The sequence below is a fragment of the Salmo salar genome, chromosome ssa10 (assembly GCF_905237065.1).
Source record: "Salmo salar chromosome ssa10, Ssal_v3.1, whole genome shotgun sequence".
Lineage (NCBI taxonomy): Eukaryota > Metazoa > Chordata > Actinopteri > Salmoniformes > Salmonidae > Salmo > Salmo salar.
In genome coordinates, this window is record NC_059451.1 from 2559141 (window position 1) to 2585274 (window position 26134).

The 26134-nt window shown below is 50.5% G+C and overlaps 1 protein-coding gene across 4 annotated transcripts in view; it reads left to right on the forward strand.

Annotated features, from left to right (window-relative positions):
- The window catches only part of LOC106592529 (protein Jade-3), a 62044-nt gene that overhangs the window by 31886 nt on the left and 4024 nt on the right, over nucleotides 1-26134 (forward strand). For all 4 annotated transcript variants that reach the window (XM_045687223.1, XM_045687222.1, XM_045687225.1 and 1 more), the window contains 4 exons: nucleotides 22217-22384; nucleotides 22765-22881; nucleotides 23974-24570; nucleotides 25938-26055. In XM_045687223.1, coding sequence (XP_045543179.1) covers nucleotides 22217-22384; nucleotides 22765-22881; nucleotides 23974-24570; nucleotides 25938-26055 — 1000 coding nt within the window. The remainder of the gene's footprint in view (nucleotides 1-22216; nucleotides 22385-22764; nucleotides 22882-23973; nucleotides 24571-25937; nucleotides 26056-26134) is intronic.

Sequence of the window (26134 nt, forward strand, 5' to 3'; positions counted from 1 at the left end):
AGTTCATTTAGCAGGTCCTGATGTGGCTGTGGGCTACACTAGTTCATTTAGCAGGTCCTGATGTGGCTGTGGGCGACACTAGTTCATTTAGCAGGTCCTGATGTGGCTGTGGGCTACACTTGTTCATTTAGCAGGTCCTGATGTGGCTGTGGGGCGACACTAGTTCATTTAGCAGGTCCTGATGTGGCTGTGGGGCGACACTAGTTCATTTAGCAGGTCCTGATGTGGCTGTGGGGCGACACTAGTTCATTTAGCAGGTCCTGATATGGCTGTGGGGCTACACTAGTTCATTTAGCAGGTCCTGATGTGGCTGTGGACTACACTAGTTCATTTAGCAGGTCCTGGTGTGGCTGTGGGGCGACACTAGTTCATTTAGCAGGTCCTGATGTGGCTGTGGGCTACACTAGTTCATTTAGCAGGTCCTGATGTGGCTGTGGGCTACACTAGTTCATTTAGTAGGTCCTGATGTGGCTGTGGGGCGACACTAGTTCATTTAGCAGGTCCTGATGTGGCTGTGGGCTACACTAGTTCATTTAGCAGGTCCTGATGTGGCTGTGGGCGACACTAGTTCATTTAGCAGGTCCTGATGTGGCTGTGGGCTACACTAGTTCATTTAGCAGGTCCTGATGTGGCTGTGGGCTACACTTGTTCATTTAGCAGGTCCTGATGTGGCTGTGGGCTACACTAGTTCATTTAGCAGGTCCTGATCTGGCTGTGGACTACACTTGTTCATTTAGCAGGTCCTGATGTGGCTGTGGGCTACACTAGTTCATTTAGCAGGTCCTGATGTGGCTGTGGGCGACACTAGTTCATTTAGCAGGTCCTGATGTTGCTGTGGGGCTACACTAGTTCATTTAGCAGGTCCTGATGTGGCTGTGGACTACACTAGTTCATTTAGCAGGTCCTGGTGTGGCTGTGGGGCGACACTAGTTTGTTTAGCAGGTCCTGATGTGGCTGTGGGCTACACTAGTTCATTTAGCAGGTCCTGATGTGGCTGTGGGCTACACTAGTTCATTTAGTAGGTCCTGATGTGGCTGTGGGGCGACACTAGTTCATTTAGCAGGTCCTGATGTGGCTGTGAGCTACACTAGTTCATTTAGCAGGTCCTGATGTGGCTGTGGGGCTACACTAGTTCATTTAGCAGGTCCTGATGTGGGTGTGGGGCGACACTAGTTCATTTAGCAGGTCCTGATGTGGCTGTGGGCTACACTAGTTCATTTAGCAGGTCCTGATGTGGCTGTGGGCTACACTAGTTCATTTAGCAGGTCCTGATGTGGCTGTGGGCTACACTAGTTCATTTAGCAGGTCCTGATGTGTCTTTGGGGCTACACTAGTTCATTTAGCAGGTCCTGATGTGGCTGTGGGCTACACTAGTTCATTTAGCAGGTCCTGATGTGGCTGTGGGCTACACTAGTTCATTTAGCAGGTCCTGATGTGGCTGTGGGCGACACTAGTTCATTTAGCAGGTCCTGATGTTGCTGTGGGGCTACACTAGTTCATTTAGCAGGTCCTGATGTGGCTGTGGACTACACTAGTTCATTTAGCAGGTCCTGGTGTGGCTGTGGGGCGACACTAGTTTGTTTAGCAGGTCCTGATGTGGCTGTGGGCTACACTAGTTCATTTAGCAGGTCCTGATGTGGCTGTGGGCTACACTAGTTCATTTAGTAGGTCCTGATGTGGCTGTGGGGCGACACTAGTTCATTTAGCAGGTCCTGATGTGGCTGTGAGCTACACTAGTTCATTTAGCAGGTCCTGATGTGGCTGTGGGGCTACACTAGTTCATTTAGCAGGTCCTGATGTGGGTGTGGGGCGACACTAGTTCATTTAGCAGGTCCTGATGTGGCTGTGGGCTACACTAGTTCATTTAGCAGGTCCTGATGTGGCTGTGGGCTACACTAGTTCATTTAGCAGGTCCTGATGTGGCTGTGGGTGACACTAGTTCATTTAGCAGGTCCTGATGTGGCTGTGGGCTACACTAGTTCATTTAGCAGGTCCTGATGTGGCTGTGGGGCTACAATAGTTCATTTAGCAGGTCCTGATGTGGCTGTGGGCTACACTAGTTCATTTAGCAGGTCCTGATGTGGCTGTGGGCTACACTAGTTCATTTAGCAGGTCCTGATGTGGCTGTGGGCGACACTAGTTCATTTAGCAGGTCCTGATGTGGCTGTGGGCTACACTAGTTCATTTAGCAGGTCCTGATGTGGCTGTGGGGTGACACTAGTTCATTTAGCAGGTCCTGATGTGGCTGTGAGGCGACACTAGTTCATTTAGCAGGTCCTGATGTGGCTGTGGACTACACTAGTTCATTTAGCAGGTCCTGATGTGGCTGTGGGGCGACACTAGTTCATTTAGCAGGTCCTGATGTGGCTGTGGGGCGACACTAGTTCATTTAGCAGGTCCTGATGTGGCTGTGGGGCGACACTAGTTCATTTAGCAGGTCCTGATGTGTCTCTGTGCTACACTAGTTCATTTAGCAGGTCCTGATGTGGCTCTGGGGCGACACTAGTTCATTTAGCAGGTCCTGATGTGGCTGTGGGCTACACTAGTTAATTTAGTAGGTCCTGATGTGGCTGTGGGGCTACACTAGTTCATTTAGCAGGTCCTGATGTGGCTGTGAGCGACACTAGTTCATTTAGCAGGTCCTGATGTGGCTGTGGGCTACACTAGTTCATTTAGCAGGTCCTGATGTGTCTTTGGGGCTACACTAGTTCATTTAGCAGGTCCTGATGTGGCTGTGGGCTACACTAGTTCATTTAGCAGGTCCTGATGTGGCTGTGGGCTACACTAGTTCATTTAGCAGGTCCTGATGTGGCTGTGGACTACACTAGTTAATTTAGCAGGTCCTGATGTGGCTCTGGGGCGACACTAGTTCATTTAGCAGGTCCTGATGTGGCTGTGAGCGACACTAGTTCATTTAGCAGGTCCTGATGTGGCTGTGGGCTACACTAGTTCATTTAGCAGGTCCTGATGTGGCTGTGGGCGACACTAGTTCATTTAGCAGGTCCTGATGTGGCTGTGGGCTACACTTGTTCATTTAGCAGGTCCTGATGTGGCTGTGGGGCTACACTAGTTCATTTAGCAGGTCCTGATGTGGCTGTGGGGCGACACTAGTTCATTTAGCAGGTCCTGATGTGGCTGTGGGGCGACACTAGTTCATTTAGCAGGTCCTGATGTGGCTGTGGGCTACACTAGTTCATTTAGCAGGTCCTGATGTGGCTGTGGGCTACACTAGTTCATTTAGCAGGTCCTGATGTGGCTGTGGGGCTACACTAGTTCATTTAGCAGGTCCTGATGTGGCTGTGGGCTACACTTGTTCATTTAGCAGGTCCTGATGTGGCTGTGGGCTACACTAGTTCATTTAGCAGGTCCTGATCTGGCTGTGGACTACACTTGTTCATTTAGCAGGTCCTGATGTGGCTGTGGGCTACACTAGTTCATTTAGCAGGTCCTGATGTGGCTGTGGGCGACACTAGTTCATTTAGCAGGTCCTGATGTGGCTGTGGGGCTACACTAGTTCATTTTGCAGGTCCTGATGTGGGTGTGGGGCGACACTAGTTCATTTAGCAGGTCCTGATGTGGGTGTGGGGCTACACTAGTTCATTTAGCAGGTCCTGATGTGGCTGTGCCATATGGCTGTGGGCTACACTAGTTAATTTAGCAGGTCCTGATGTGGCTGTGGGCTACACTAGTTCATTTAGCAGGTCCTGATGTGGCTGTGGGCTACACTAGTTCATTTAGCAGGTCCTGATGTGGCTGTGGGGCGACACTAGTTCATTTAGCAGGTCCTGATGTGGCTGTGAGGCGACACTAGTTCATTTAGCAGGTCCTGATGTGGCTGTGGACTACACTAGTTCATTTAGCAGGTCCTGATGTGGCTGTGGGGCGACACTAGTTCATTTAGCAGGTTCCAATGTGGCTGTGGGGCGACACTAGTTCATTTAGCAGGTCCTGATGTGGCTGTGGGGCGACACTAGTTCATATTGCAGGTCCTGATGTGGCTGTGGGCTACACTAGTTCATTTAGCAGGTCCTGATGTGGCTGTGGGGCTACACTAGTTCATTTAGCAGGTCCTGATGTGGCTGTGGGGCGACACTAGTTCATTTAGCAGGTCCTGATGTGGCTGTGGGCTACACTAGTTCATTTAGCAGGTCCTGATGTGGCTGTGGGCTACACTAGTTCATTTAGCAGGTCCTGATGTGGCTGTGGGGCTACACTAGTTCATTTAGCAGGTCCTGATGTGGCTGTGGGCTACACTTGTTCATTTAGCAGGTCCTGATGTGGCTGTGGGCTACACTAGTTCATTTAGCAGGTCCTGATCTGGCTGTGGACTACACTTGTTCATTTAGCAGGTCCTGATGTGGCTGTGGGCTACACTAGTTCATTTAGCAGGTCCTGATGTGGCTGTGGGCGACACTAGTTCATTTAGCAGGTCCTGATGTGGCTGTGGGGCTACACTAGTTCATTTTGCAGGTCCTGATGTGGGTGTGGGGCGACACTAGTTCATTTAGCAGGTCCTGATGTGGCTGTGGGGCTACACTAGTTCATTTAGCAGGTCCTGATGTGGCTGTGCCATATGCGGGCTACACTAGTTCATTTAGCAGGTCCTGATGTGGCTGTGGGCTACACTAGTTCATTTAGCAGGTCCTGATGTGGCTGTGGGCTACACTAGTTCATTTAGCAGGTCCTGATGTGGCTGTGGGGCTACACTAGTTCATTTAGCAGGTCCTGATGTGGCTGTGGGCGACACTAGTTCATTTAGCAGGTCCTGATGTGGCTGTGGACTACACTAGTTCATTTAGCAGGTCCTGATGTGGCTGTGGGGCGACACTAGTTCATTTAGCAGGTTCCAATGTGGCTGTGGGGCGACACTAGTTCATTTAGCAGGTCCTGATGTGGCTGTGGGGCGACACTAGTTCATTTAGCAGGTCCTGATGTGGCTGTGGGCTACACTAGTTCATTTAGCAGGTCCTGATGTGGCTGTGGGGCTACACTAGTTCATTTAGCAGGTCCTGATGTGGCTGTGGGCTACACTAGTTCATTTAGCAGGTCCTGATGTGGCTGTGGGCTACACTAGTTCATTTAGCAGGTCCTGATGTGGCTGTGGACTACACTAGTTAATTTAGCAGGTCCTGATGTGGCTCTGGGGCGACACTAGTTCATTTAGCAGGTCCTGATGTGGCTGTGGGCTACACTAGTTCATTTAGTAGGTCCTGATGTGGCTGTGGGGCTACACTAGTTCATTTAGCAGGTCCTGATGTGGCTGTGGGCTACACTAGTTCATTTAGCAGGTCCTGATGTGGCTGTGGGGCTACACTAGTTCATTTAGCAGGTCCTGATGTGGCTGTGGGCTACACTAGTTCATTTAGCAGGTCCTGATGTGGCTGTGGGCTACACTAGTTCATTTAGCAGGTCCTGATGTGGCTGTGGACTACACTAGTTAATTTAGCAGGTCCTGATCTGGCTCTGGGGCGACACTAGTTCATTTAGCAGGTCCTGATGTGGCTGTGAGCGACACTAGTTCATTTAGCAGGTCCTGATGTGGCTGTGGGCTACACTAGTTCATTTAGCAGGTCCTGATGTGGCTGTGGGCGACACTAGTTCATTTAGCAGGTCCTGATGTGGCTGTGGGCTACACTTGTTCATTTAGCAGGTCCTGATGTGGCTGTGGGGCTACACTAGTTCATTTAGCAGGTCCTGATGTGGCTGTGGACTACACTAGTTCATTTAGCAGGTCCTGATGTGGCTGTGGGGCGACACTAGTTCATTTAGCAGGTCCTGATGTGGCTGTGGGGCGACACTAGTTCATTTAGCAGGTCCTGATGTGGCTGTGGGGCGACACTAGTTCATTTAGCAGGTCCTGATGTGGCTGTGGGGCGACACTAGTTCATTTAGCAGGTCCTGATGTGGCTGTGGGCTACACTAGTTCATTTAGCAGGTCCTGATGTGGCTGTGGGCTACACTAGTTCATTTAGCAGGTCCTGATGTGGCTGTGGGGCTACACTAGTTCATTTAGCAGGTCCTGATGTGGCTGTGGGCTACACTTGTTCATTTAGCAGGTCCTGATGTGGCTGTGGGCTACACTAGTTCATTTAGCAGGTCCTGATCTGGCTGTGGACCACACTTGTTCATTTAGCAGGTCCTGATGTGGCTGTGGGCTACACTAGTTCATTTAGCAGGTCCTGATGTGGCTGTGGGCGACACTAGTTCATTTAGCAGGTCCTGATGTGGCTGTGGGGCTACACTAGTTCATTTAGCAGGTCCTGATGTGGGTGTGGGGCGACACTAGTTCATTTAGCAGGTCCTGATGTGGCTGTGGGGCGACACTAGTTCATTTAGCAGGTCCTGATGTGGCTGTGGGCTACACTAGTTAATTTAGCAGGTCCTGATGTGGCTGTGGGCTACACTAGTTCATTTAGCAGGTCCTGATGTGGCTGTGGGCTACACTAGTTCATTTAGCAGGTCCTGATGTGGCTGTGGGCTACACTAGTTCATTTAGCAGGTCCTGATGTGGCTGTGGGCTACACTAGTTCATTTAGCAGGTCCTGATGTGGCTGTGGGCGACACTAGTTCATTTAGCAGGTCCTGATGTGGCTGTGGGCTACACTAGTTCATTTAGCAGGTCCTGATGTGGCTGTGGGGCTACACTAGTTCATTTAGCAGGTCCTGATGTGGCTGTGGGCTACACTAGTTCATTTAGCAGGTCCTGATGTGGCTGTGCCATATGGCTGTGGGCTACACTAGTTAATTTAGCAGGTCCTGATGTGGCTGTGGGCTACACTAGTTCATTTAGCAGGTCCTGATGTGGCTGTGGGCTACACTAGTTCATTTAGTAGGTCCTGATGTGGCTGTGGGGCTACACTAGTTCATTTAGCAGGTCCTGATGTGGCTGTGAGCGACACTAGTTCATTTAGCAGGTCCTGATGTGGCTGTGGGCTACACTAGTTCATTTAGCAGGTCCTGATGTGTCTTTGGGGCTACACTAGTTCATTTAGCAGGTCCTGATGTGGCTGTGGGCTACACTAGTTCATTTAGCAGGTCCTGATGTGGCTGTGGGCTACACTAGTTCATTTAGCAGGTCCTGATGTGGCTGTGGACTACACTAGTTAATTTAGCAGGTCCTGATGTGGCTCTGGGGCGACACTAGTTCATTTAGCAGGTCCTGATGTGGCTGTGAGCGACACTAGTTCATTTAGCAGGTCCTGATGTGACTGTGGGCTACACTAGTTCATTTAGCAGGTCCTGATGTGGCTGTGGGCTACACTAGTTCATTTAGCAGGTCCTGATGTGGCTGTGGGCTACACTTGTTCATTTAGCAGGTCCTGATGTGGCTGTGGGCTACACTAGTTCATTTAGCAGGTCCTGATCTGGCTGTGGACTACACTTGTTCATTTAGCAGGTCCTGATGTGGCTGTGGGCTACACTAGTTCATTTAGCAGGTCCTGATGTGGCTGTGGGCGACACTAGTTCATTTAGCAGGTCCTGATGTGGCTGTGGGGCTACACTAGTTCATTTAGCAGGTCCTGATGTGGGTGTGGGGCGACACTAGTTCATTTAGCAGGTCCTGATGTGGCTGTGGACTACACTAGTTCATTTAGCAGGTCCTGATGTGGCTGTGGGGCGACACTAGTTCATTTAGCAGGTCCTGATGTGGCTGTGAGCGACACTAGTTCATTTAGCAGGTCCTGATGTGGCTGTGGGCTACACTAGTTCATTTAGCAGGTCCTGATGTGGCTGTGGGGCGACACTAGTTCATTTAGCAGGTCCTGATGTGGCTGTGGGCTACACTAGTTAATTTAGCAGGTCCTGATGTGGCTGTGGGCTACACTAGTTCATTTAGCAGGTCCTGATGTGGCTGTGGGCTACACTAGTTCATTTAGCAGGTCCTGATGTGGCTGTGGGCGACACTAGTTCATTTAGCAGGTCCTGATGTGGCTGTGGGCTACACTAGTTCATTTAGCAGGTCCTGATGTGGCTGTGGGGCTACACTAGTTCATTTAGCAGGTCCTGATGTGGCTGTGGGCTACACTAGTTCATTTAGCAGGTCCTGATGTGGCTGTGCCATATGGCTGTGGGCTACACTAGTTCATTTAGCAGGTCCTGATGTGGCTGTGGGCTACACTAGTTCATTTAGCAGGTCCTGATGTGGCTGTGGGCTACACTAGTTCATTTAGCAGGTCCTGATGTGGCTGTGGGGCGACACTAGTTCATTTAGCAGGTCCTGATGTGGCTGTGAGGCGACACTAGTTCATTTAGCAGGTCCTGATGTGGCTGTGGACTACACTAGTTCATTTAGCAGGTCCTGATGTGGCTGTGGGGCGACACTAGTTCATTTAGCAGGTTCCAATGTGGCTGTGGGGCGACACTAGTTCATTTAGCAGGTCCTGATGTGGCTGTGGGGCGACACTAGTTCATATTGCAGGTCCTGATGTGGCTGTGGGCTACACTAGTTCATTTAGCAGGTCCTGATGTGGCTGTGGGGCTACACTAGTTCATTTAGCAGGTCCTGATGTGGCTGTGGGCTACACTAGTTCATTTAGCAGGTCCTGATGTGGCTGTGGGCTACACTAGTTCATTTAGCAGGTCCTGATGTGGCTGTGGACTACACTAGTTAATTTAGCAGGTCCTGATGTGGCTCTGGGGCGACACTAGTTCATTTAGCAGGTCCTGATGTGGCTGTGGGCTACACTAGTTCATTTAGTAGGTCCTGATGTGGCTGTGGGGCTACACTAGTTCATTTAGCAGGTCCTGATGTGGCTGTGGGCTACACTAGTTCATTTAGCAGGTCCTGATGTGGCTGTGGGGCTACACTAGTTCATTTAGCAGGTCCTGATGTGGCTGTGGGCTACACTAGTTCATTTAGCAGGTCCTGATGTGGCTGTGGGCTACACTAGTTCATTTAGCAGGTCCTGATGTGGCTGTGGACTACACTAGTTAATTTAGCAGGTCCTGATCTGGCTCTGGGGCGACACTAGTTCATTTAGCAGGTCCTGATGTGGCTGTGGGGCTACACTAGTTCATTTAGCAGGTCCTGATGTGGCTGTGAGCGACACTAGTTCATTTAGCAGGTCCTGATGTGGCTGTGGGCTACACTAGTTCATTTAGCAGGTCCTGATGTGGCTGTGGGCGACACTAGTTCATTTAGCAGGTCCTGATGTGGCTGTGGGCTACACTTGTTCATTTAGCAGGTCCTGATGTGGCTGTGGGGCTACACTAGTTCATTTAGCAGGTCCTGATGTGGCTGTGGACTACACTAGTTCATTTAGCAGGTCCTGATGTGGCTGTGGGGCGACACTAGTTCATTTAGCAGGTCCTGATGTGGCTGTGGGGCGACACTAGTTCATTTAGCAGGTCCTGATGTGGCTGTGGGGCGACACTAGTTCATTTAGCAGGTCCTGATGTGGCTGTGGGGCGACACTAGTTCATTTAGCAGGTCCTGATGTGGCTGTGGGCTACACTAGTTCATTTAGCAGGTCCTGATGTGGCTGTGGGCTACACTAGTTCATTTAGCAGGTCCTGATGTGGCTGTGGGGCTACACTAGTTCATTTAGCAGGTCCTGATGTGGCTGTGGGCTACACTTGTTCATTTAGCAGGTCCTGATGTGGCTGTGGGCTACACTAGTTCATTTAGCAGGTCCTGATCTGGCTGTGGACCACACTTGTTCATTTAGTAGGTCCTGATGTGGCTGTGGGCTACACTAGTTCATTTAGCAGGTCCTGATGTGGCTGTGGGCTACACTAGTTCATTTAGCAGGTCCTGATGTGGCTGTGCCATATGGCTGTGGGCTACACTTGTTAATTTAGCAGGTCCTGATGTGGCTGTGGGCTACACTAGTTCATTTAGCAGGTCCTGATGTGGCTGTGGGCTACACTTGTTCATTTAGCAGGTCCTGATGTGGCTGTGGGCTACACTAGTTCATTTAGCAGGTCCTGATCTGGCTGTGGACCACACTTGTTCATTTAGCAGGTCCTGATGTGGCTGTGGGCTACACTAGTTCATTTAGCAGGTCCTGATGTGGCTGTGGGCGACACTAGTTCATTTAGCAGGTCCTGATGTGGCTGTGGGGCTACACTAGTTCATTTAGCAGGTCCTGATGTGGGTGTGGGGCGACACTAGTTCATTTAGCAGGTCCTGATGTGGCTGTGGGCTACACTAGTTAATTTAGCAGGTCCTGATGTGGCTGTGGGCTACACTAGTTCATTTAGCAGGTCCTGATGTGGCTGTGGGCTACACTAGTTCATTTAGCAGGTCCTGATGTGGCTGTGGGCGACACTAGTTCATTTAGCAGGTCCTGATGTGGCTGTGGGCTACACTAGTTCATTTAGCAGGTCCTGATGTGGCTGTGGGGCTACACTAGTTCATTTAGCAGGTCCTGATGTGGCTGTGGGCTACACTAGTTCATTTAGCAGGTCCTGATGTGGCTGTGCCATATGGCTGTGGGCTACACTAGTTAATTTAGCAGGTCCTGATGTGGCTGTGGGCTACACTAGTTCATTTAGCAGGTCCTGATGTGGCTGTGGGCTACACTAGTTCATTTAGCAGGTCCTGATGTGGCTGTGAGCGACACTAGTTCATTTAGCAGGTCCTGATGTGGCTGTGGGCTACACTAGTTCATTTAGCAGGTCCTGATGTGGCTGTGGGCGACACTAGTTCATTTAGCAGGTCCTGATGTGGCTGTGGGCTACACTTGTTCATTTAGCAGGTCCTGATGTGGCTGTGGGGCTACACTAGTTCATTTAGCAGGTCCTGATGTGGCTGTGGGCTACACTAGTTCATTTAGCAGGTCCTGATGTGGCTGTGGGGCTACACTAGTTCATTTAGCAGGTCCTGATGTGGCTGTGGGCTACACTTGTTCATTTAGCAGGTCCTGATGTGGCTGTGGGCTACACTAGTTCATTTAGCAGGTCCTGATCTGGCTGTGGACTACACTTGTTCATTTAGCAGGTCCTGATGTGGCTGTGGGCTACACTAGTTCATTTAGCAGGTCCTGATGTGGCTGTGGGCGACACTAGTTCATTTAGCAGGTCCTGATGTGGCTGTGGGGCTACACTAGTTCATTTAGCAGGTCCTGATGTGGGTGTGGGGCGACACTAGTTCATTTAGCAGGTCCTGATGTGGCTGTGGACTACACTAGTTCATTTAGCAGGTCCTGATGTGGCTGTGGGGCGACACTAGTTCATTTAGCAGGTCCTGATGTGGCTGTGAGCGACACTAGTTCATTTAGCAGGTCCTGATGTGGCTGTGGGCTACACTAGTTCATTTAGCAGGTCCTGATGTGGCTGTGGGGCGACACTAGTTCATTTAGCAGGTCCTGATGTGGCTGTGGGCTACACTAGTTAATTTAGCAGGTCCTGATGTGGCTGTGGGCTACACTAGTTCATTTAGCAGGTCCTGATGTGGCTGTGGGCTACACTAGTTCATTTAGCAGGTCCTGATGTGGCTGTGGGCGACACTAGTTCATTTAGCAGGTCCTGATGTGGCTGTGGGCTACACTAGTTCATTTAGCAGGTCCTGATGTGGCTGTGGGGCTACACTAGTTCATTTAGCAGGTCCTGATGTGGCTGTGGGCTACACTAGTTCATTTAGCAGGTCCTGATGTGGCTGTGCCATATGGCTGTGGGCTACACTAGTTCATTTAGCAGGTCCTGATGTGGCTGTGGGCTACACTAGTTCATTTAGCAGGTCCTGATGTGGCTGTGGGCTACACTAGTTCATTTAGCAGGTCCTGATGTGGCTGTGGGGCGACACTAGTTCATTTAGCAGGTCCTGATGTGGCTGTGAGGCGACACTAGTTCATTTAGCAGGTCCTGATGTGGCTGTGGACTACACTAGTTCATTTAGCAGGTCCTGATGTGGCTGTGGGGCGACACTAGTTCATTTAGCAGGTTCCAATGTGGCTGTGGGGCGACACTAGTTCATTTAGCAGGTCCTGATGTGGCTGTGGGGCGACACTAGTTCATATTGCAGGTCCTGATGTGGCTGTGGGCTACACTAGTTCATTTAGCAGGTCCTGATGTGGCTGTGGGGCTACACTAGTTCATTTAGCAGGTCCTGATGTGGCTGTGGGCTACACTAGTTCATTTAGCAGGTCCTGATGTGGCTGTGGGCTACACTAGTTCATTTAGCAGGTCCTGATGTGGCTGTGGACTACACTACTTAATTTAGCAGGTCCTGATGTGGCTCTGGGGCGACACTAGTTCATTTAGCAGGTCCTGGTGTGGCTGTGGGCTACACTAGTTCATTTAGTAGGTCCTGGTGTGGCTGTGGGGCTACACTAGTTCATTTAGCAGGTCCTGATGTGGCTGTGGGGCTACACTAGTTCATTTAGCAGGTCCTGATGTGGCTGTGGGCGACACTAGTTCATTTAGCAGGTCCTGATGTGGCTGTGGGCTACACTAGTTCATTTAGCAGGTCCTGATGTGGCTGTGCCATATGGCTGTGGGCTACACTAGTTCATTTAGCAGGTCCTGATGTGGCTGTGGGCTACACTAGTTCATTTAGCAGGTCCTGATGTGGCTGTGGGCTACACTAGTTCATTTAGCAGGTCCTGATGTGGCTGTGGGGCGACACTAGTTCATTTAGCAGGTCCTGATGTGGCTGTGAGGCGACACTAGTTCATTTAGCAGGTCCTGATGTGGCTGTGGACTACACTAGTTCATTTAGCAGGTCCTGATGTGGCTGTGGGGCGACACTAGTTCATTTAGCAGGTTCCAATGTGGCTGTGGGGCGACACTAGTTCATTTAGCAGGTCCTGATGTGGCTGTGGGGCGACACTAGTTCATATTGCAGGTCCTGATGTGGCTGTGGGCTACACTAGTTCATTTAGCAGGTCCTGATGTGGCTGTGGGGCTACACTAGTTCATTTAGCAGGTCCTGATGTGGCTGTGGGCTACACTAGTTCATTTAGCAGGTCCTGATGTGGCTGTGGGCTACACTAGTTCATTTAGCAGGTCCTGATGTGGCTGTGGACTACACTACTTAATTTAGCAGGTCCTGATGTGGCTCTGGGGCGACACTAGTTCATTTAGCAGGTCCTGGTGTGGCTGTGGGCTACACTAGTTCATTTAGTAGGTCCTGGTGTGGCTGTGGGGCTACACTAGTTCATTTAGCAGGTCCTGATGTGGCTGTGGGCTACACTAGTTCATTTAGCAGGTCCTGATGTGGCTGTGGGGCTACACTAGTTCATTTAGCAGGTCCTGATGTGGCTGTGGGCTACACTAGTTCATTTAGCAGGTCCTGATGTGGCTGTGGGCTACACTAGTTCATTTAGCAGGTCCTGATGTGGCTGTGGACTACACTAGTTAATTTAGCAGGTCCTGATCTGGCTCTGGGGCGACACTAGTTCATTTAGCAGGTCCTGATGTGGCTGTGGGGCTACACTAGTTCATTTAGCAGGTCCTGATGTGGCTGTGAGCGACACTAGTTCATTTAGCAGGTCCTGATGTGGCTGTGGGCTACACTAGTTCATTTAGCAGGTCCTGATGTGGCTGTGGGCGACACTAGTTCATTTAGCAGGTCCTGATGTGGCTGTGGGCTACACTTGTTCATTTAGCAGGTCCTGATGTGGCTGTGGGGCTACACTAGTTCATTTAGCAGGTCCTGATGTGGCTGTGGACTACACTAGTTCATTTAGCAGGTCCTGATGTGGCTGTGGGGCGACACTAGTTCATTTAGCAGGTCCTGATGTGGCTGTGGGGCGACACTAGTTCATTTAGCAGGTCCTGATGTGGCTGTGGGGCGACACTAGTTCATTTAGCAGGTCCTGATGTGGCTGTGGGGCGACACTAGTTCATTTAGCAGGTCCTGATGTGGCTGTGGGCTACACTAGTTCATTTAGCAGGTCCTGATGTGGCTGTGGGCTACACTAGTTCATTTAGCAGGTCCTGATGTGGCTGTGGGGCTACACTAGTTCATTTAGCAGGTCCTGATGTGGCTGTGGGCTACACTTGTTCATTTAGCAGGTCCTGATGTGGCTGTGGGCTACACTAGTTCATTTAGCAGGTCCTGATCTGGCTGTGGACCACACTTGTTCATTTAGCAGGTCCTGATGTGGCTGTGGGCTACACTAGTTCATTTAGCAGGTCCTGATGTGGCTGTGGGCGACACTAGTTCATTTAGCAGGTCCTGATGTGGCTGTGGGGCTACACTAGTTCATTTAGCAGGTCCTGATGTGGGTGTGGGGCTACACTAGTTCATTTAGCAGGTCCTGATGTGGCTGTGGGGCTACACTAGTTCATTTAGCAGGTCCTGATGTGGCTGTGGGCTACACTAGTTCATTTAGCAGGTCCTGATGTGGCTGTGCCATATGGCTGTGGGCTACACAAGTTAATTTAGCAGGTCCTGATGTGGCTGTGGGCTACACTAGTTCATTTAGCAGGTCCTGATGTGGCTGTGGGCTACACTAGTTCATTTAGCAGGTCCTGATGTGGCTGTGGGGCGACACTAGTTCATTTAGCAGGTCCTGATGTGGCTGTGAGGCGACACTAGTTCATTTAGCAGGTCCTGATGTGGCTGTGGACTACACTAGTTCATTTAGCAGGTCCTGATGTGGCTGTGGGGCGACACTAGTTCATTTAGCAGGTTCCAATGTGGCTGTGGGGCGACACTAGTTCATTTAGCAGGTCCTGATGTGGCTGTGGGGCGACACTAGTTCATATTGCAGGTCCTGATGTGGCTGTGGGCTACACTAGTTCATTTAGCAGGTCCTGATGTGGCTGTGGGGCTACACTAGTTCATTTAGCAGGTCCTGATGTGGCTGTGGGCTACACTAGTTCATTTAGCAGGTCCTGATGTGGCTGTGGACTACACTAGTTCATTTAGCAGGTCCTGATGTGGCTGTGGGCTACACTAGTTCATTTAGCAGGTCCTGATGTGGCTGTGGACTACACTAGTTAATTTAGCAGGTCCTGATCTGGCTCTGGGGCGACACTAGTTCATTTAGCAGGTCCTGATGTGGCTGTGGGCTACACTTGTTCATTTAGCAGGTCCTGATGTGGCTCTGGGGCGACACTAGTTCATTTAGCAGGTCCTGATGTGGCTGTGGGGCGACACTAGTTCATTTAGCAGGTCCTGATGTGGCTGTGGGGCGACACTAGTTCATTTAGCAGGTCCTGATGTGGCTGTGGGGCGACACTAGTTCATTTAGCAGGTCCTGATGTGGCTGTGGGCTACACTAGTTCATTTAGCAGGTCCTGATGTGGCTGTGGGCTACACTAGTTCATTTAGCAGGTCCTGATGTGGCTGTGGGCTACACTAGTTCATTTAGCAGGTCCTGATGTGGCTGTGGACTACACTAGTTCATTTAGCAGGTCCTGATGTGGCTCTGGGGCGACACTAGTTCATTTAGCAGGTCCTGATGTGGCTGTGGGCTACACTAGTTCATTTAGTAGGTCCTGATGTGGCTGTGGGGCTACACTAGTTCATTTAGCAGGTCCTGGTGTGGCTGTGGGCTACACTAGTTCATTTAGCAGGTCCTGATGTGGCTGTGCCATATGGCTGTGGGCTACACTAGTTCATTTAGCAGGTCCTGATGTGGCTGTGGGCTACACTAGTTCATTTAGCAGGTCCTGATGTGGCTGTGGGCTACACTAGTTCATTTAGCAGGTCCTGATGTGGCTGTGGGGCGACACTAGTTCATTTAGCAGGTCCTGATGTGGCTGTGAGGCGACACTAGTTCATTTAGCAGGTCCTGATGTGGCTGTGGACTACACTAGTTCATTTAGCAGGTCCTGATGTGGCTGTGGGGCGACACTAGTTCATTTAGCAGGTTCCAATGTGGCTGTGGGGCGACACTAGTTCATTTAGCAGGTCCTGATGTGGCTGTGGGGCGACACTAGTTCATATTGCAGGTCCTGATGTGGCTGTGGGCTACACTAGTTCATTTAGCAGGTCCTGATGTGGCTGTGGGGCTACACTAGTTCATTTAGCAGGTCCTGATGTGGCTGTGGGCTACACTAGTTCATTTAGCAGGTCCTGATGTGGCTGTGGGCTACACTAGTTCATTTAGCAGGTCCTGATGTGGCTGTGGACTACACTACTTAATTTAGCAGGTCCTGATGTGGCTCTGGGGCGACACTAGTTCATTTAGCAGGTCCTGGTGTGGCTGTGGGCTACACTAGTTCATTTAGTAGGTCCTGGTGTGGCTGTGGGGCTACACTAGTTCATTTAGCAGGTCCTGATGTGGCTGTGGGGCTACACTAGTTCATTTAGCAGGTCCTGATGTGGCTGTGGGCGACACTAGTTCATTTAGCAGGTCCTGATGTGGCTGTGGGCTACACTAGTTCATTTAGCAGGTCCTGATGTGGCTGTGGGGCTACACTAGTTCATTTAGCAGGTCCTGATGTGGCTGTGGGCTACACTAGTTCATTTAGCAGGTCCTGATGTGGCTGTGCCATATGGCTGTGGGCTACACTAGTTCATTTAGCAGGTCCTGATGTGGCTGTGGGCTACACTAGTTCATTTAGCAGGTCCTGATGTGGCTGTGGGCTACACTAGTTCATTTAGCAGGTCCTGATGTGGCTGTGGGGCGACACTAGTTCATTTAGCAGGTCCTGATGTGGCTGTGAGGCGACACTAGTTCATTTAGCAGGTCCTGATGTGGCTGTGGACTACACTAGTTCATTTAGCAGGTCCTGATGTGGCTGTGGGGCGACACTAGTTCATTTAGCAGGTTCCAATGTGGCTGTGGGGCGACACTAGTTCATTTAGCAGGTCCTGATGTGGCTGTGGGGCGACACTAGTTCATATTGCAGGTCCTGATGTGGCTGTGGGCTACACTAGTTCATTTAGCAGGTCCTGATGTGGCTGTGGGGCTACACTAGTTCATTTAGCAGGTCCTGATGTGGCTGTGGGCTACACTAGTTCATTTAGCAGGTCCTGATGTGGCTGTGGGCTACACTAGTTCATTTAGCAGGTCCTGATGTGGCTGTGGACTACACTACTTAATTTAGCAGGTCCTGATGTGGCTCTGGGGCGACACTAGTTCATTTAGCAGGTCCTGGTGTGGCTGTGGGCTACACTAGTTCATTTAGTAGGTCCTGGTGTGGCTGTGGGGCTACACTAGTTCATTTAGCAGGTCCTGATGTGGCTGTGGGCTACACTAGTTCATTTAGCAGGTCCTGATGTGGCTGTGGGGCTACACTAGTTCATTTAGCAGGTCCTGATGTGGCTGTGGGCTACACTAGTTCATTTAGCAGGTCCTGATGTGGCTGTGGGCTACACTAGTTCATTTAGCAGGTCCTGATGTGGCTGTGGACTACACTAGTTAATTTAGCAGGTCCTGATCTGGCTCTGGGGCGACACTAGTTCATTTAGCAGGTCCTGATGTGGCTGTGGGGCTACACTAGTTCATTTAGCAGGTCCTGATGTGGCTGTGAGCGACACTAGTTCATTTAGCAGGTCCTGATGTGGCTGTGGGCTACACTAGTTCATTTAGCAGGTCCTGATGTGGCTGTGGGCGACACTAGTTCATTTAGCAGGTCCTGATGTGGCTGTGGGCTACACTTGTTCATTTAGCAGGTCCTGATGTGGCTGTGGGGCTACACTAGTTCATTTAGCAGGTCCTGATGTGGCTGTGGACTACACTAGTTCATTTAGCAGGTCCTGATGTGGCTGTGGGGCGACACTAGTTCATTTAGCAGGTCCTGATGTGGCTGTGGGGCGACACTAGTTCATTTAGCAGGTCCTGATGTGGCTGTGGGGCTACACTAGTTCATTTAGCAGGTCCTGATGTGGCTGTGAGCGACACTAGTTCATTTAGCAGGTCCTGATGTGGCTGTGCCATATGGCTGTGGGCTACACTAGTTCATTTAGCAGGTCCTGATGTGGCTGTGGGCTACACTAGTTCATTTAGCAGGTCCTGATGTGGCTGTGGGCTACACTAGTTCATTTAGCAGGTCCTGATGTGGCTGTGGGGCGACACTAGTTCATTTAGCAGGTCCTGATGTGGCTGTGAGGCGACACTAGTTCATTTAGCAGGTCCTGATGTGGCTGTGGACTACACTAGTTCATTTAGCAGGTCCTGATGTGGCTGTGGGGCGACACTAGTTCATTTAGCAGGTTCCAATGTGGCTGTGGGGCGACACTAGTTCATTTAGCAGGTCCTGATGTGGCTGTGGGGCGACACTAGTTCATATTGCAGGTCCTGATGTGGCTGTGGGCTACACTAGTTCATTTAGCAGGTCCTGATGTGGCTGTGGGGCTACACTAGTTCATTTAGCAGGTCCTGATGTGGCTGTGAGCGACACTAGTTCATTTAGCAGGTCCTGATGTGGCTGTGCCATATGGCTGTGGGCTACACTAGTTCATTTAGCAGGTCCTGATGTGGCTGTGGGCTACACTAGTTCATTTAGCAGGTCCTGATGTGGCTGTGGGCTACACTAGTTCATTTAGCAGGTCCTGATGTGGCTGTGGGGCGACACTAGTTCATTTAGCAGGTCCTGATGTGGCTGTGAGGCGACACTAGTTCATTTAGCAGGTCCTGATGTGGCTGTGGACTACACTAGTTCATTTAGCAGGTCCTGATGTGGCTGTGGGGCGACACTAGTTCATTTAGCAGGTTCCAATGTGGCTGTGGGGCGACACTAGTTCATTTAGCAGGTCCTGATGTGGCTGTGGGGCGACACTAGTTCATATTGCAGGTCCTGATGTGGCTGTGGGCTACACTAGTTCATTTAGCAGGTCCTGATGTGGCTGTGGGGCTACACTAGTTCATTTAGCAGGTCCTGATGTGGCTGTGGGCTACACTAGTTCATTTAGCAGGTCCTGATGTGGCTGTGGGCTACACTAGTTCATTTAGCAGGTCCTGATGTGGCTGTGGACTACACTACTTAATTTAGCAGGTCCTGATGTGGCTCTGGGGCGACACTAGTTCATTTAGCAGGTCCTGGTGTGGCTGTGGGCTACACTAGTTCATTTAGTAGGTCCTGGTGTGGCTGTGGGGCTACACTAGTTCATTTAGCAGGTCCTGATGTGGCTGTGGGCTACACTAGTTCATTTAGCAGGTCCTGATGTGGCTGTGGGGCTACACTAGTTCATTTAGCAGGTCCTGATGTGGCTGTGGGCTACACTAGTTCATTTAGCAGGTCCTGATGTGGCTGTGGGCTACACTAGTTCATTTAGCAGGTCCTGATGTGGCTGTGGACTACACTAGTTAATTTAGCAGGTCCTGATCTGGCTCTGGGGCGACACTAGTTCATTTAGCAGGTCCTGATGTGGCTGTGGGGCTACACTAGTTCATTTAGCAGGTCCTGATGTGGCTGTGAGCGACACTAGTTCATTTAGCAGGTCCTGATGTGGCTGTGGGCTACACTAGTTCATTTAGCAGGTCCTGATGTGGCTGTGGGCGACACTAGTTCATTTAGCAGGTCCTGATGTGGCTGTGGGCTACACTTGTTCATTTAGCAGGTCCTGATGTGGCTGTGGGGCTACACTAGTTCATTTAGCAGGTCCTGATGTGGCTGTGGACTACACTAGTTCATTTAGCAGGTCCTGATGTGGCTGTGGGGCGACACTAGTTCATTTAGCAGGTCCTGATGTGGCTGTGGGGCGACACTAGTTCATTTAGCAGGTCCTGATGTGGCTGTGGGGCGACACTAGTTCATTTAGCAGGTCCTGATGTGGCTGTGGGGCGACACTAGTTCATTTAGCAGGTCCTGATGTGGCTGTGGGCTACACTAGTTCATTTAGCAGGTCCTGATGTGGCTGTGGGCTACACTAGTTCATTTAGCAGGTCCTGATGTGGCTGTGGGGCTACACTAGTTCATTTAGCAGGTCCTGATGTGGCTGTGGGCTACACTTGTTCATTTAGCAGGTCCTGATGTGGCTGTGGGCTACACTAGTTCATTTAGCAGGTCCTGATCTGGCTGTGGACCACACTTGTTCATTTAGCAGGTCCTGATGTGGCTGTGGGCTACACTAGTTCATTTAGCAGGTCCTGATGTGGCTGTGGGCGACACTAGTTCATTTAGCAGGTCCTGATGTGGCTGTGGGGCTACACTAGTTCATTTAGCAGGTCCTGATGTGGGTGTGGGGCTACACTAGTTCATTTAGCAGGTCCTGATGTGGCTGTGGGGCTACACTAGTTCATTTAGCAGGTCCTGATGTGGCTGTGGGCTACACTAGTTCATTTAGCAGGTCCTGATGTGGCTGTGCCATATGGCTGTGGGCTACACAAGTTAATTTAGCAGGTCCTGATGTGGCTGTGGGCTACACTAGTTCATTTAGCAGGTCCTGATGTGGCTGTGGGCTACACTAGTTCATTTAGCAGGTCCTGATGTGGCTGTGGGGCGACACTAGTTCATTTAGCAGGTCCTGATGTGGCTGTGAGGCGACACTAGTTCATTTAGCAGGTCCTGATGTGGCTGTGGACTACACTAGTTCATTTAGCAGGTCCTGATGTGGCTGTGGGGCGACACTAGTTCATTTAGCAGGTTCCAATGTGGCTGTGGGGCGACACTAGTTCATTTAGCAGGTCCTGATGTGGCTGTGGGGCGACACTAGTTCATATTGCAGGTCCTGATGTGGCTGTGGGCTACACTAGTTCATTTAGCAGGTCCTGATGTGGCTGTGGGGCTACACTAGTTCATTTAGCAGGTCCTGATGTGGCTGTGGGCTACACTAGTTCATTTAGCAGGTCCTGATGTGGCTGTGGACTACACTAGTTCATTTAGCAGGTCCTGATGTGGCTGTGGGCTACACTAGTTCATTTAGCAGGTCCTGATGTGGCTGTGGACTACACTAGTTAATTTAGCAGGTCCTGATCTGGCTCTGGGGCGACACTAGTTCATTTAGCAGGTCCTGATGTGGCTGTGGGCTACACTTGTTCATTTAGCAGGTCCTGATGTGGCTCTGGGGCGACACTAGTTCATTTAGCAGGTCCTGATGTGGCTGTGGGGCGACACTAGTTCATTTAGCAGGTCCTGATGTGGCTGTGGGGCGACACTAGTTCATTTAGCAGGTCCTGATGTGGCTGTGGGGCGACACTAGTTCATTTAGCAGGTCCTGATGTGGCTGTGGGCTACACTAGTTCATTTAGCAGGTCCTGATGTGGCTGTGGGCTACACTAGTTCATTTAGCAGGTCCTGATGTGGCTGTGGGCTACACTAGTTCATTTAGCAGGTCCTGATGTGGCTGTGGACTACACTAGTTCATTTAGCAGGTCCTGATGTGGCTCTGGGGCGACACTAGTTCATTTAGCAGGTCCTGATGTGGCTGTGGGCTACACTAGTTCATTTAGTAGGTCCTGATGTGGCTGTGGGGCTACACTAGTTCATTTAGCAGGTCCTGATGTGGCTGTGAGCGACACTAGTTCATTTAGCAGGTCCTGATGTGGCTGTGGGCAACACTAGTTCATTTAGCAGGTCCTGATGTGTCTTTGGGGCTACACTAGTTCATTTAGCAGGTCCTGATGTGGCTGTGGGCTACACTAGTTCATTTAGCAGGTCCTGATGTGGCTGTGGGCTACACTAGTTCATTTAGCAGGTCCTGATGTGGCTGTGGACTACACTAGTTAATTTAGCAGGTCCTGATGTGGCTCTGGGGCGACACTAGTTCATTTAGCAGGTCCTGATGTGGCTGTGAGCGACACTAGTTCATTTAGCAGGTCCTGATGTGGCTGTGGGCTACACTAGTTCATTTAGCAGGTCCTGATGTGGCTGTGGGCGACACTAGTTCATTTAGCAGGTCCTGATGTGGCTGTGGGCTACACTTGTTCATTTAGCAGGTCCTGATGTGGCTGTGGGCTACACTAGTTCATTTAGCAGGTCCTGATGTGGCTGTGGGCTACACTAGTTAATTTAGCAGGTCCTGATGTGGCTGTGGGCTACACTAGTTCATTTAGCAGGTCCTGATGTGGCTGTGGGGCTACACTAGTTCATTTAGCAGGTCCTGATGTGGCTGTGGGCTACACTAGTTCATTTAGCAGGTCCTGATGTGGCTGTGGGCGACACTAGTTCATTTAGCAGGTCCTGATGTGGCTGTGGGCTACACTAGTTCATTTAGCAGGTCCTGATGTGTCTGTGGGCTACACTAGTTCATTTAGCAGGTCCTGATGTGGCTGTGGGGCTACACTAGTTCATTTAGCAGGTCCTGATGTGGCTGTGCGCTACACTAGTTCATTTAGCAGGTTCATTTAGTCTTAACTCTCTCTCTCTCTCTCTCTCTCTCTCTCGCTCTCTCTCTCTCTCTTTCTCTCTCTTTCTCTCTCTTTCTCCTGCCCAGGCGTGTTACGGTATAGTGAAGGTACCAGATGGTAACTGGCTGTGCAGGACGTGTGTCCTGGGCATCGACCCCCAGTGTCAGTTATGTCCCATCAAGGGAGGGGCGATGAAAGCTACGAGGGCGGGCACCAAGTGGGCACACGTTAGCTGTGCCCTGTGGATCCCTGAGGTAATGGATGACTTCTGAATGACAGCCTATTCCCTTTATAAACTCAGCGAAACAAGAAACGTCCTCTCACTTTCAACTGCTTTTTATTTTCAGCAAACTTAACATGTGTAAATATTTGTATGAACATAACAAGATTCAACAACTGAGACATAAACTGAACAAGTTTCACAAACATGTGACTAACAGAAATGGAATAATGTGTCCCTGAACAAGGGGGGGGGGTCAAAATCAAAAGTCAAAATGTATGAAATTGTATGAAATGTATGCATTCACTACTGTAAGTCGCTCTGGATAAGAGTGTCTGCTAAATGACTAAAATGTAAATGTAATGTAAATCTGACCAATAGCGTGCTAACAGTGTGTTCTTCATGTATTTCTAGGTGAGCATAGCGTGTCCAGAGAGGATGGAGCCCATCACCAAGGTGTCTCACATCCCCCACTCACGCTGGTCTCTCATCTGCAGCCTCTGTAAACTGAAGACTGGTGCCTGTATACAGGTGAGTAATACTATCTACCTGGAGGTAGGGCCTGCTACTGTCTACCTGGAGGTAGGGCCTGCTACTGTCTACCTGGAGGTAGGGCCTGCTACTGTCTACCTGGAGGTAGGGCCTGCTGTCTGCCTGGAGGTAGGGCCTGCTGTCTACCTGGAGGTAGCTAGTAAAATGTTTGTATTAGTTGTGTATCAGGATCAGTCAATGAACTCTCCTTATCCTCCTCCATCTCCCAGAGTTCAACTCTCCTTATCCTCTTCCATCGCCCAGAGTTCAACTCTCCTTATCCTCCTCCATCCCCCAGAGTTCAACTCTCCTTATCCTCCTCCATCCCCCAGAGTTCAACTCTCCTTATCCTCCTCCATCCCCCAGAGTTCAACTCTCCTTATCCCCCCCCCCCCCCAGAGTTCAACTCTCCTTATCCTCCTCCATCCCCCAGAGTTCAACTCTCCTTATCCTCCTCCATCCCCCAGAGTTCAACTCTCCTTATCCTCCTCCATCCCCCAGAGTTCAACTCTCCTTATCCTCCTCCATCCCCCAGAGTTCAACTCTCCTTATCCTCCTCCATCCCCCAGAGTTCAACTCTCCTTATCCTCCTCCATCCCCCCAGAGTTCAACTCTCCTTATCCTCCTCCATCCCCCAGAGTTCAACTCTCCTTATCCCCCAGAGTTCAACTCTCCTTATCCTCCTCCATCCCCCAGAGTTCAACTCTCCTTATCCTCCTCCATCCCCCAGAGTTCAACTCTCCTTATCCTCTTCCATCCCCCAGAGTTCAACTCTCCTTATCCTCCTCCATCCCCCAGAGTTCAACTCTCCTTATCCTCCTCCATCCCCCAGAGTTCAACTCTCCTTATCCTCTTCCATCCCCCAGAGTTCAACTCTCCTTATCCTCTTCCATCCCCCAGATTTGAACTCTCCTTATCCTCCTCCATCCCCCAGAGTTCAACTCTCCTTATCCTCCTCCATCCCCCAGAGGGCTGAGTGAAGAACTGCGCCGTCCCGTTCCATGTGACGTGTGTCTTGGAGTTGTAATTTGTATTATTCTGATTTAGTTAATGATGTGTATATTCTGTTGTGTTGGGTCTCGTCCCTCTCAGTGCTCAGTGAAGAACTGCACCGTCCCGTTCCATGTGACGTGTGCCTTCGAGTACAGCCTGGAGATGAAGACCATCCTGGATGAAGGAGACGAGGTGAAGTTCAGGTCCTACTGCCTGAAGCACAGCAAGCCCAAGAACCAGGCCTCCTCCGACCCACCAGCCCCCGGCCTCAGCCCCTGTCAACCAGCCCACAACAAGCAGCCCAAGGCAGGGGAGCCAGGCTCCGGTCTCAGCCCCTCTGAGCCAGCCCACAACAAGCCGCCCAAGGCAGGGGAGCCAGGCTCCGGTCTCAGTCCGGCCCGGCCCAAACCTCCCGTAGACCCAGAGAGGGGTGGCCTAAGGGCCCAGAGGTTACTAGAGCTGGAGGAGGAGTTTTCTACTCTGATTCACCCGGAGGAGCTGGCCCTGAACCTGGGTCTCCCTCCCACCTTGCTGGACTTCATCTACCAGTACTGGAAACTGAAGAGGAAGAGCAACTTCAACCGTCCTCTGCTGCCCCCTGGTGAGGAGGAGGATAACTTGCTGCTGTTGCCTCATGAAGACAGCATCCACACACGAATGAGGATGTTCATGCATCTCCGACAGGACTTAGAGAGGGTTAGTATTAATTATTAGTTAGATTATAGTAGTTAGATCATTTAAAATAGATATATTAGAAGACAGCGGCTACGTACGAATGAGGATGTTCATGCACCTCCGACAGGACTTAGTGACTGGTTGATTTATATTATATCAGGGCTCGTCAACCCTGTTCCTGGAGAGATACCCCTCCTGGAGGTTTTAACTCCAACCCTGTTCCTGGAGAGATACCCCTCCTGGAGGTTTTAACTCCAACCCTGTTCCTGGAGAGATACCCTCCTAGAGGTTTTAACTCTGACCCTGGAGGGTATCCTCCAGGAACAGGGTTGGAGTTAAAACCTCCAGGAGGGTATCTCTCCAGGAACAGGGTTGGCGTTAAAACCTACAACAGGGTATCTCTCCAGGAACAGGGTTGGAGTTAAAACCTACAGGAGGGTACAGGGTTGGAGTTAAAACCTACAAGAGGGTCTCTCTCCAGGAACAGGGTTTGAGTTAAAACCTCCAGGAGGGTATCTCTCCAGGAACAGGGTTGGAGTTAAAACCTCCAGGAGGGGTATCTCTCCAGGAACAGGGTTTGAGTTAAAACCTCCAGGAGGGTATCTCTCCAGGAACAGGGTTGGAGTTAAAACCTCCAGGAGGGGTATCTCTCCAGGAACAGGGTTTGAGTTAAAACCTCCAGGAGGGTATCTCTCCAGGAACAGGGTTGGAGTTAAAACCTACAGGAGGGTACAGGGTTGGAGTTAAAACCTCTAGGAGGGTATCTCTCCAGGAACAGGGTTGGAGTTAAAACCTCTAGGAGGGTATCTCTCCAGGAACAGGGTTGGAGTTAAAACCTACAAGAGGGTCTCTCTCCAGGAACAGGGTTTGAGTTAAAACCTCTAGGAGGGTATCTCTCCAGGAACAGGGTTTGAGTTAAAACCTCCAGGAGGGTATCTCTCCAGGAACAGGGTTGGAGTTAAAACCTCCAGGAGGGGTATCTCTCCAGGAACAGGGTTGGAGTTAAAACCTACAGGAGGGGTATCTCTCCAGGAACTGGGTTGGAGTTAAAACCTACAGGAGGGGTATCCCTCCAGGAACAGGGTCAGAGAGACTTGATGTAATGTAATCAAGCTCATCCATATTTGTTCTAGGTTAGCTCCAGGTACACATTTTCTGTGCCAGTTATAGTATCATACTATTATATCCTGGTTACTGAGGAACCTTCCAGGTATTTCAATGTCTATCTCAAAATGGGGCGGACAAACTACGGCTCTCCGTTGAATTTCAAAATCCCGATCAGACCCCTGAGCCAAAAAGTTTACCCACCTCTGATATAGAACATAGCCTTCTCTACCATGTTGGGTCAATGTCTGCTCTCTTGACGGGCCGTGTTGTGTCCCCTACAGGTGAGGAACCTGTGTTACATGGTGAGTCGGAGGGAGAAGCTAAAACTGTCTCAGAGCAAAGCCCAGGAACAGATCTTCAACCTCCACGTCAAACTGCTCAATCAGGAAATCTCCGCTGGTAAGATACTGGTTGTGTGTCTGTGTGTCCTCTATCCAGAAGAGGAACAGACTAACATTCTATCCTAGGGTGGAGTTGG